The sequence below is a fragment of the Festucalex cinctus genome, chromosome 15, assembly GCF_051991245.1.
Source record: "Festucalex cinctus isolate MCC-2025b chromosome 15, RoL_Fcin_1.0, whole genome shotgun sequence".
Taxonomy (NCBI): Eukaryota; Metazoa; Chordata; class Actinopteri; order Syngnathiformes; family Syngnathidae; genus Festucalex; species Festucalex cinctus.
The window spans coordinates 23,656,326-23,668,259 of NC_135425.1; the positions used below are offsets into that span (position 1 = coordinate 23,656,326).

At 40.0% G+C, this 11,934-nt stretch overlaps 1 protein-coding gene and 1 long non-coding RNA gene across 2 annotated transcripts in view; both read right to left on the reverse strand.

Moving 5' to 3' along the window:
- Positions 1 to 5,073, reverse strand: part of arhgef28a (Rho guanine nucleotide exchange factor (GEF) 28a) — a 48,686-nt gene extending 43,613 nt beyond the window's left edge. Inside the window, 11 exon segments of the mRNA XM_077498264.1 lie at positions 382 to 485; positions 564 to 657; positions 790 to 975; positions 1,044 to 1,179; positions 1,651 to 1,774; positions 2,276 to 2,365; positions 2,706 to 2,742; positions 3,049 to 3,135; positions 3,915 to 4,014; positions 4,101 to 4,255; positions 4,475 to 5,073. Coding sequence (XP_077354390.1) covers positions 382 to 485; positions 564 to 657; positions 790 to 975; positions 1,044 to 1,179; positions 1,651 to 1,774; positions 2,276 to 2,365; positions 2,706 to 2,742; positions 3,049 to 3,135; positions 3,915 to 4,014; positions 4,101 to 4,247 — 1,105 coding nt within the window. The 5' untranslated portion in view covers positions 4,248 to 4,255; positions 4,475 to 5,073.
- Positions 5,074 to 7,994: 2,921 nt separating this feature from the next.
- LOC144002794 (uncharacterized) lies at positions 7,995 to 11,596 on the reverse strand. Its single transcript, XR_013278814.1, has 4 exons — positions 11,583 to 11,596; positions 10,299 to 10,366; positions 8,304 to 8,358; positions 7,995 to 8,206 (listed from the first exon to the last, which is right to left on the reverse strand). It is a non-coding gene; the product is annotated as an uncharacterized LOC144002794 (long non-coding RNA).
- Positions 11,597 to 11,934: the final 338 nt, after the last annotated feature.

The following is an 11,934-nucleotide window of genomic DNA, read 5'->3' on the forward strand; positions in this document are numbered from 1 at the left end:
TCTAGCATTCTTTACAATAAAACAATTCGACAGGTCCCAAAAATCAGTGTACTAATTAATGGCCATTGAAAATAAATATATTTTTTCAAATTGCTTAAAAATTATTGAAAACAAAAAGCAAAATAAATAAAAATAAATAATTAAAAAAATCTATTTGGAAAAAAAAATCTGCAAATACATGAATCTGCGTGTGCAGAACCACAAATATGCAGGGGCCAACCGTAATTAATTTGATCATGTATGATATAGCAATTAACCAATTACTTAAAATAAAAAAAAATAAAAAATAAATAAATAAAAATAAATAAAATAAATAAAAAATAAATGGAAACAAAAATGCTTGTCGCTTTCATGCTCGCGCCCCTGCCTGAGTGGCCCTACCTTCCCCTGGCGCCCAATCAGCAGAGGACGTGTTCTGGAGATCTTCTGAGAGACAGCTCGCCTTCCCGGCATCCATCTCTGACTCGGAGCCCTCGCTGAGGCGACTGTAACGCATGTCATTCTCACGTTTTTACGATGTAAGGATTTCATGTTTAGGAGACTTGGCGAGGGGGTCTCATTACCCGTCGTTTCCGCCAAGAGAAGCAGAGGGCAACGGGTCCTTGGAGGTAGGCGGGGGCATCATACATTGAGGAGGGTTCTCTCTCACGGTGAAATCTGAGGCAAAAGTAATGTGTTGGTACAATATATGAATACAGTTTTATTGATATAAAGTGGACTCTCACCGCGTCACCAATCTGCTGCTTGCCATTATATTATATTAATTGTATGTTTTAGTCTCTCACTCACCTTGCGGAAGGGACGCTGTCTTGCTCTTCACCGTGACAAACGCATTGTTTTCCTGGAGTTTCAACATCCACAAAAAGCAGAAGCTAAGAGGCTACGTCACACGCTAGCCGACGACTAGCGCAATGCTCACCTTCAAACACGGCGGGACCGAATCTTTGCAACCTTTATGGACTGCGGCAGTGCAGACTGAGAGACAAAAGATGTTGCGCAATTAAGTTGGAATATGACAGGAAGATGCCGTGGATGAGGCCTACCAGGGCAATGCAGAAGGTCTTTTCCAAAGGCCGGCTTGTCGCACACCACGCACATGGCGGGGGACAAACAGGAGTTGGCGGAAAAGTGGTGTGCGCTAGCTTGTCTATCCTTGATGTCTCTGTCCTTCCCTTTGGCCTAAAAATACACGCAAAAACATTACAAAAGGATTAAGTCGCGCTTTAATTCCTACCTTCATTTATGGACAAAGCAACACAAACTGCGGATATAAAAGCCTTTAGCCTGGCTAACATGAAGGCTAACTATTCATGCAAAATAAAGGTGTGCTGCAGTTGTGTTTGTTAGCGAGCTAAAGCTAATGGTGCAAGTAATACATACATACATACGCTGTGTAATGCCTGTTTTCTGGCTAAAGCTAATTGTGTATATAAAACAGAGGTACCTTGCCATATATAGCTATAAATAGAAGCATATTGTGGTTCAATTACCCGGTCAAACCATAAGCTAACGGTGTTACATCGCTAATGCTAACAGCTAACTGTAAACTAGGAAAGCATATAGTTATGTTAGCTTGCTAATGGTAAGGCTGTTTATGTAGAATAGACTGAGATGCGTTGCGGGCGTGGCCTAACGGCGCACAGGACCTACTTTGGTCTTGTTGCGCGTATTGGACATCCTGCTCTTGAGGAAACTGAAAGTGCGGATGACTTTGTACTTGTCCGACTCGGCCTTGGATGGGACGTTGGATGTGTCCAGCTGCTCCTCTTCAATCCTGTCCACCAACAAGCGCTAGTTGTTAGCATAAACAAACAAATTCATAGACAAAGCCCCCTCGCCGATGTTAGTCATGATGGTCTTCCTGAAGACAAAGTTAGTCCACACACCAAAGGGCTAACCCAGCATTTCCCAACCTCTAATGAGCTGAGGCGCATATTTTACCTTACAAAAATATCACAGTACACCACCAATTCACCTATTTGCATTTTATTTGGAGTTTATCCTCCGTTATCAACCATTTAATTGTTCTTAGCCAAACTAGGTCACTGGCAGATGGCATTACTTGTGGTAAATGACGAGTACTTGTAATTTTCAGACCAATTAAGTGAAATTGAATTGTTTCTCACCGCACACCTCATCTGGGTGGGAATCACTAGGTTAAACAATGAGAAAGCAAAGTAATGAGAAAATAAATGGAGATTAGTATTAGAAACAACCAAAAAAAGTTAGTTTCTTCTTTCTGTGCTGTATTTCACGTTTGGAAAAACACACATACTCTTTGAGGAACTCAGAGAGAGTGAGATGTTGCAGGGGTTCCACTGGCGCCGTACCGCCCTTGTCGTCGTCATGACAGGACCTATGCTCCCTGTGAACAACACAATATGAGTGCCAAAGCCACCAGCAGGGGAAGCTTGCTGAATTCAGAAGACAAAAGGAGGAAGGACCAAAAAAAAAACATTTCCGAAAAACTGCATCCACCAATAATCAGAGGTGGCAAATCCAGGTCTGGAAAGTAAAAACCTTGCCACGGTTTAGCTCCCGGGGAGCATGTGACCATGATCGCCAATGAGAAGCCAGAGGAAAGACACTTTAACTTTGTTTAAATATGCAGTGGTACGTGCAGTCCTGTGGCTATATTATTGTTTACACCTGGAGCAAGTGCAACTAATATAATAATACAAAAATGATAAAAAAAAAAATATTACCTTTTCTCATGTGACTGTGACTCTGGAGTTCTTTGCTCTGTGGATACACAAAAACCCACAAATAATTTCTCAAGAATGAATGAAGAATTAGTGCAGGTTTGGCAAAGCACAGACAAAGACGCCCTCTTATGCCATGATGACAAACATGCTGTGGCATAAAATAGGAAAAGGATGCTAACAATAGAACAGGAAATAGTGTATATAATGCGGCACAGCCAAGAATTGCGCCACACCAGCAATACAATGAATTCATTTTAACATGAACGCTTAATTTGAGCAAGCAGATGCTAACAGCATGTAGCCATTTTCAAGGGGCTGGGCCCGGTTGTAGTCTTCTACTTACTAGCCGGGTGGAGCAAGGAGAGAGATTTAGACAGAGAGAGCGCCTGAAGAAGAGATCGGCTATGGCTGACGCTGTGGGGCGGGGCATCTACAGGACACAAGCAAACGGGTCGCACACTCTGGTATACGTTTGACACTAATGTAAAGAGACCTCATGTATACCTCAATTGTACCTTACCTACATAATGGCTAGTGTCTATATAGTCCACTCAAATCATCTTTATTTATATAGCGGTTTCAAAATGTACCGCTAATGTACCGTATTTATATATTTATAGTACCTACCTATACCTCTGATGTAGCATTTTTACATCACATTTAATGTTCTATACAACAGATACCATACGTCATATTTCATGTGTATACATTTTCACCATAATTTACCATATTTAAATCTTGTTTTAAGACTGCACCTCAAATTATTTTCGTCATATTTAAAGGGATACTTAACTTATTTATCCCAATATAGCAATAAATGTTAATAAATTTGATACTTTCATTATTTTTCACGTACAAGTAGTACCTTCAAAAGCACGTTTTGCAACTTGCTGTCGACTGAAAATGACATCACAAGGGCTCAGGTAACCAATCACAGCTCACCTGTTTTCTAGGTTTGGCCATGTGACATTCACAAGCTGAGCTGTGATTGGTTACCTGAGCCCTTGTGATGTCATTTTCAGTCAACAGCAAGTAGCAAAATATGTTTTTAAAAGGTACTAATTGTACATGAAAAAATCACATTTATTATAGGCAAAATATTCATGTTTGACTGCCAAAAATGGCTAAATAAGTAAAGTGTCCCTTTAACTTTTGACACATCTTGACATCATATTTCATTTAAAGTAAAAAAATTGTACTGGTACTGACCAGGGCTGCAGGCGTCCCGACCAAAGCGAGAGAAACGCGATGGGATTTTGGCAGACGAGTAGGAATAGGACCGCAGTCGTAGAGCCGACTCGCTTCGATCCTGCAAAGCAACAGCGACACGATCAGACTCTAAAATTATTATTTTTTTGGGCCACAAAACTTTTTTTTTAAATCTTTATACAGTACTTTTGTGTCAGGTTCCCAAGACGAGGAGCCGGAAAGGCTGCAGGCTGAATTGCCGGTGATCCCATTTGGTTTAACGACGGACAAGGGCGACATCAGTGGTGTCCTCATCTCCGTGTCATTGTCCATCGTCCATCTCCAGAGACACATGGCTGAGACTGTGTTTTTAAAGTAACGCAGATACACTGTCATGATTTATTTATTTATTTTTTCAAAATGTTTAAATTAATGCAAAAACTAAGTTTTTTTATGGGATTGCACAAAGTCCGACAAAAAAACCTCTGCTCGTGAATGTTGATGCACCCTAATATCGTCGTCATATTTACTTATTCAGCGCTACGCTCATGACACACGAGCACAGGGACATAAGGACAGACCTGAGGCCGCAGGTGTCCATGGGAGGGTCCACGACAAGGGCGCCGGATGCCAGCGTGGCCGCAGGGGGCTCTTCCGGAGACGGAGGCGGCGTGTCCGTGGCGGCCAATAGATGATCCGAAAAGGTGCTGTCGGTGTCAGTGCTGTCGCTCGTCACGCCGCTGATGTTGCTCCCGATGTGAACCGTTGCATGCTGGGAGAAGCGCACACCCCTAGACTGCATGGAGGGTTCGTGTTCTAAAAAAAAAAAAAAAATGAATCTCTAGCTTAGTATGTGATAAATTCTAGAAAAAGGCAGCCCACAAGAGCTAGCTGCTAGTTAGCGTAGCATTTTCAATTCAACAGACTGCATTGATTTTAGTGGTGTATTAACTCTAACACTATTCATTTATTATTTTAATTGTCTCATCTATAGCTGTTTTATATATTTGATTTTTACTTCATTTACCGCTCTTTGCGTGAAAGCTATATTTTTCTAGTTGCGTTAGCATCTGACTAACAATGGAAAGTGACAGGTTTCAACACAAATGGTAACATCCAGTCTAGCGAGTAGCCTGTTAGCTTAGCATGTCATAAACAGAGAAGACTGCTTGGCCTTGTTGCAAGGTATCATACGAACACTAGAAGCTTTGACCATTTGAAGCCCTCAGCGAGCTTAGCGTGTCATAAACAAACCGAAAACATCATATGATGTTTTGACAGAAGGAAGACAAGGGAACAGAGTACAAAATGAGCTTTCTTGATGAGATTTCCCGTGCACATTCATCCCGGATTTCAACGTGTAGTAGGGCTGAGGCTGCTTTTTATTGAGGGGAAATCCTGGGCATCGCAGAGGCATTTCCTTTTTCTTGTGCTTGCGTTTGGCTAAATTTTTGTTCCTGAATGCAGAGTTGCATGTTTCAGGTTGGGCTGGTGGAGAACAACAACAACAACAAAATGCACTTGACACTGCACCGAGATACCCAAGGCACAGACAAGTAATTCATACAGGAATTAAACATGAAGGCTCAAATAGCATGAGCATGCCAGGGCCAGTGGAGTTGACGCTAAACAAGACAACGGCCTAAATATGCCTCCATCATCCCTCTGAATGTTACAAGCGTCTTTTTGAAGACTTGTCAACAATATGACTTGTTAAATGTTCACCCCCCCCCGCCCCAATTTCATTTATTTATTTTTTTTAAGTTAGTAAGAAGAGTTTAGGATGGTTCATTCCTGCCATCGGGAGCGGGTTCGACATCATTCCTATACAGATTCCTGCCAGAGAGACGACGAGCTGTGCTTCATCGCGCAAGATATGTTTCGTGTCATTTGTGTCGAATCCGGCCGGATGTGTATCCTTACATCATCATGCCTAACGGCAAATGTTTTGACTTCTTATTTGCAAAGCAAGAAGAGGCACAGGTCCTGACTCAATGGAACACAAGATAAATATTATAGAATCTTCGGCTAGATGTCAGTTAGCTTAGCAGCTCATCAACATAATCATGGAGATACTGACCACGGTTACTGCAAAGCTCCTAAATATGAAGCTTCAGCTAGCTTAGCAAGTCGTAAACACAAGAAAAAGCTTGGTAGCACACCCAAGGTAGCACATCCATGCCAAATATAACATGTCAACTAGCAGTCAACTTAGCATATAATAATAGATTATAGAAACAGCTAGCGTTTGACCAAATATATCACAACCAGCCAAAATGTGACACCTGACATGTCCATCTGTTGGCTTACTTAGCATAACATAAACATTGGAAACCGCCAGATTTTGACCAAACATAGCACAACCACGCTAAATATGGAGCCTCAATTAACACAAAGTAAACTTAGTATTTCAGAAATGCTAAGTTTCATGCCAGGTATGTACTAAATGTGTCACAACCACCCACAAATATAGCACCTTAGATTGCTTAGCTTGTCATAAAAGCAAAATAACACCTAAGCTTTGTCCCAAGTTAGGACTGCCGTAAGCTTCAGCTAGCAACCAATTAGCAAGGCCTGCTGAACGATGTTTTACTCCAATAAATATAAATCAAAAAGCCCAACAGGGACAAATGTATTAATAATAATGAAAATAAACTAAACTAAATTATCTTTTTGTCAACCAATAAAAACGGACTCATTTGGGTCGCCACCCTCAGTTTGAGAACCCTGTGCTATTATTGCATCAATCCAACACGTTTCCATTTAATAAAGAAGAACATAGAGTTACCATGTGAAGAAGATGGACCGTCTTCATCATCGCACACAGAGAGGACAAGCTCTTCTTCAGATACCTTACAGAATAATAATAAAAAAAAAAAAAACAATTAAGCAAGTTTTGTTAGTTGTGGATCTTAAAACAATAAGAAAAAAAGTCAACCTGTGAAGCGTCAACCAGCCTGTCGTTTTCTACTCGCAGCTCCTCTTTAAGTCCTGGGCGAAAAAAACCCAAAATATTTCACCTGAGAACACTCAAACGCACGCACACATCCTCTTCCTCCAACTCCCACTGGATTCTGTACGGCGACAATCCAGTGTGGCGTGACCCAAGGAAAGAACAAGATTCCCCCCCCCCCCAACCCCCAACCAGTAATAGAGTAATGGACGTTTGCTGAAGTCCAGACAGCCTGAAGGTCGATACCGAGGCGCACTTCCTGCTTGGACTTCACTGGTCAATACGGCCATCTGCCATTGCCAAGGTAACCGATGATAAGAAAACAGCTCCAGGTGGAGGCAGACATGCTACACAGGTCTTGTTGAGATGGAGACTTGGCTTTATTGTCATTTATTGGCTTTACTGTCATAAACGATGACCCAGATATGACATTGTATGAGAGCCACAATGGACAGAACAAGATTTTTGTTTGTTTGTTTGTTTTTTTCAAGAAAGGCCATATTTTCTGAAAACAAAATTGTAAACGAATGTTTATTTTTATTATTTTATCTTTTTAAAATTTGGATATATTAAGAATTTTTTTTTAAGAGTATCAAATTATTTTTCTTGGAAAGGTCCTTTAAAAAATACGAGAAAAGTTTTGCTCCACAAAAAGGCAGCATTTCTTTTCTTTTTTTTTTTTTGGTAGAAAATCACCATACCTTCCAGTGTTTTACTTTTTATTTATTTTTCATAACTAAGTAAAAAAAAAAAAAAAAAAAAAAGGTTCAACTGGAACAACTGTTTTCCACTGTGGTACTTCCATAAATGGTTAATTGTTTCTCATTCTGGTATTTTTAGAGTGAAAAAAATGTCACATATATACTGTATTATAAAAAGTCATAACATAAGTTTAAAACAGCTAACAAAAAAAAAGACAAGAAAAAGAAACAAAGAGTTTTTATGTCTGGAGTTGTGTTTTTTTAATGACTTTTTTTCAAGGTAAAAGTTGAAATATTACTTTAAAATGTGACAGCAAAATAAAAATAAGGTCAGGGAAAAAAAGAATAGTAAGAAAAACTTTTTTTTTTACACTTGAATCACAATTACAAATATTAAAGAACTAAATAACTAAGACTTGTGAAATCTTTTTCTTGTTGTTGTTGTTTTTACAATAAATTTGTTCATGCATGATAAAAGTCAAGAATGAAACTCAAAACAGTGCATAAAAGTTTTATGATCATGTCTATTATTTCTTTTGGGAACAAACAGTTCCCCAACCCAACCTAATCTTGTAATGGATGTCCTGTTCTAGGGTTTTGTGCGTCTTGTTTGTGCTGAGGATGTGTTACACAGCTGGGCTGTGCACGTGTTGCCGAGACTAACAAATGAGGGAACAAACAGCAGATCGAACATGACGTGTAAGTAAACACACTTTCAAAAACAAACTTGACGAAGAGCCCCAATTAACTCCTCACCTTTGTTGGGAGGAAGCTGTTTAATGTCGACTCCGTCGGCTCTCAACAACTGGATCTGGAACGCAAGATTAATATAAAAGAATCAACATGATAATCGACCAAAAAATAAATAGATAAATCTTGCTATTGGTGCTGTTACCAGTCTCACGATGTTCAACAAGTGTTACAACCAATCTTACATTCCACGTTAATCTTATTCAAAGGGTCTTTTCCAAGTCTTAATATGGTCCGACTACTGCGGCACATGTATTACGGAATGTATGGTGTTCCACAGGGTTCAATTCTGAGGGCTCTGCTGTTTTCATTGTATCTGCTGAGGGTTCGGTGAACGCGCATAAGAAACTGGTGGGGTTCAGTACCTCCAAAAAGGTTCATAAGAACTGGTAAAAGGTTTTTATTAGTTTTTTTTTTTTTTTTTAACATAAAATAAAACATGGTTTTGAATTTTGTCATTTCCAACCCAAATGCAACAATCCACTTGTAAAACTGAAATGTCTGTCCATTTGTAATGTACATCCCTCTCCATCAAGCTCATATGACAAACACATTTTTTTTTTTAACCCTAACTGGATCAGTGCTGCCCCGGGGAGAGCTTGGCCAGGCTTTAGCCGACGGGCTGATTTGATCCCTGGCTTTATGGCGCTACACAACCCGATCCTGTACCAATGAAATATTCAGCAGCTTACGCTTGTCTCCCATATGGTCACCGTCATGTCGGACAGCATGAGCGAATAATAAAGCTTTGACAACTTGCAGCCTTGCGTAGATGTGACAGGGTGCCTGTTTGTTTGACAATGCGGCGACTCCAGCACCTTCGCGTGGGTTTGGGTGTTCGGCGGGCAAACAAAACAAGCGCACACGTGCTCCCTGCGGTCGCTACGGTGACCGGCCACCGGCAGCTATTGAGCTGCACGTGACGTCAGCATAGGAAAAAAAAAAAAAAAAAAGAAGCAAAGAAACAAACAAAAACCTCTCAGTTAAGAGATGCTTCTCTTCTCGGAATATTAAGCAGCACTCAGCATTGTAACAAGATTTTAATACTCTACCTACCCTGACTAGCCATTATTATGGCCATTTCATAACCACTATTACTGTTGTCATACAAGGAGTATTATGACAGGTCGTACTGCATTTCCTAGCAGTCTTAGGACAGGTCTCACCACAGTCTTCCTATCAGTTTTACTGTGGTCTTACTACGGGTCTTACTAGCTTTGTGTTCTGAATCTGTTCAGCTACATAACCTTCCAGGGTGGAGGCACCATTTCCTCTTAATGCTGAGGTGAGTGTGTGTTGGTTCTCGTGCTCTCCACCAAAGTGGTGACACAGCCAAAATAAGAAGACACGGCTAAGCCCACAATCTGGGCAACGGTCTGGTCAAGCAGCCCACCCACGCGACCAAACGAGGCCGCCGTCGCGGGTTTGCTTATCGTGCCCCTTGGGACTAGAACTTTCTGGTTTTGGATTTCACTAGCTACAACCACCAGACAGTCAAGTCAACCCCCCCACAAGAGCAAAGACTGGAAAGAAAAAGGTAGTCTAATGCTAATACTAATATTTTCAGGGTTTTGGCCAAGCTCGTAACACAATTGAATTTACTCATCCAGCCTCCAAAAAACAACAACACATTTTTATTATTAAGAAACATAAATATAAAAACAATGTGTAGTTGACATTTGCTTTTAAGTAGTGTGACCTAGTAAGTGATATTCAAAAGCTGCAGGAGCTGGTTGGCCATTTACCATCTGGATATGCTGGTAACTGCCTGACAAAAGGTAGACTAGCTTAATGCTAACATAACATGAACCTTTTTTTTTAAAAAAACAGTAGAAAAAATGTTTGTTTGTTTTTTTGCTTTGAGTTAAAGGCATTGTCAAAGAACTAATATACTCATTAGTCAAGTCACCACTGAGTGCATATATAATAAGAACTCATGCGTAGAGAGAGAAAAAAAAAAAAAAAAAAAAAAAAAAAAAAAAAAAAGAGTAAGGCACTTACATGTAAAGGCACCTTGCTTCCAGTCTCCTCCATTATAGTCCAGAAACCAGGAAAGAAGTTAATGTCCACTATGACAAAAACGAAAAAGATCACTTCAAATAAGTTCCATTGAAGAGGAAGTTGCTATTGTCATGACACATTACGTACACTGACCCCCCCTGACTCCTTTCTTCTAAAGATACACCAGGGTGTCATCGAGGGATCATCATCATAGCTGGGATTCCCCCCACCCTGTAATTAGACTTCCCTCTAAAATGACACCACAGTTCTCATGTGTTGTATGTTGGACTTGGATTACAGGAAGTGAGAGCGCACTGTAGTTTCAATGCATGAATTCCATCACACAAACTGCTTCTTGTGACTAAATGTTAATGATGAGTTTTTTTATGTGTTCATTTGTTGTTGTTGTTGTTTTTTTTTGTTTTTTTACTTTTTTCATTTTTGGATAAATTATGCATAAGTGGATATTGATCAAAAAGTTATAGATACGTAAAGTCCTCAATAAGGCCTTTAATATGAGGTGTGAGTCAATGTGGTTTGCTGCACTTTTATTATACTTCAACTGCAATGTCTTTATACCGAAAAGAAGAGCGACATCAGTTTAAAGAAGCATTTTGGGTGCAACTGGCGGAAATACTAGCAATCCACCATTTTTACCAGTAGATGGAGCGTAAAATAGCTTTTGACAATGTGGAAAATGAAATATAATTGAACTTTACAATTTCAAAATAATAATGTGCATTTTGTATCATCAGAAATATAGTTATCATATAATTCAATTGAGTTAAATAGAACTTTGAGGTCATATCAACACACCTAATCTGCACAAAGTCTTCCTTAATTGGCCCATATAGTTTTATTGAAATTGGTAGTTTTGGTGCAATTAACAAAAACAAACAAACTCCTATGGACTAACTTTTTGCCACCCACCTAACAAACAAACAAAATGAGCGACCAAACTCCAAGCTAACTTAGTAACACAACACAAAAAGAGAGATTAATAACTTTTTGACATGTATTTGTGTTGAAAAAATGCAAACAGAAACCCCCCCCCAAAAAACTAGCGAGCTAACAAACTCCTAGCTACCTAAGCGAGGTAACATACTAGATAGTTTTATAACTTTTTGCAGGATATTTGTGTTGAAAACTGTCAACAAAAAATGCTATTTACATTACATTACATATATATTGATAGTTTAACACACACCACTAGCGAAAGTGTGAAATACATTCTAGCTAAATCAAAATCTTAGGAACAGGAAACGCACCACGACGTCCATTTACCTGCATCATCTTGTTGGTTCCGCGCATGCGCTCGCGTGTTTGGCCGCTTTAATCCCACTTTTTTGGAAGTTTTTTGTACAACGTCGGCTTGCTCTCTCTCGACTCCATCCGTGTCGCTCGTCAGCTGGTTTTTGTTTGCAGGTGAGGGGAGAGGAGAGTGGCTCCTCCCCCCCTGCACTCTGTAATGGAATCATCAGTACTCGGGAGCAGTAAAGGCCCTTTGCTAAAGGGCCTGTCACAACTCGGTGCCCGGCAGATGGCGCCAACTCATCATTATCTGTGATGTCATCTCGCGAAACCAAGTCCGCTAATACAAATAAATACAGCACTTGAATCCACAAAATGTCAAATA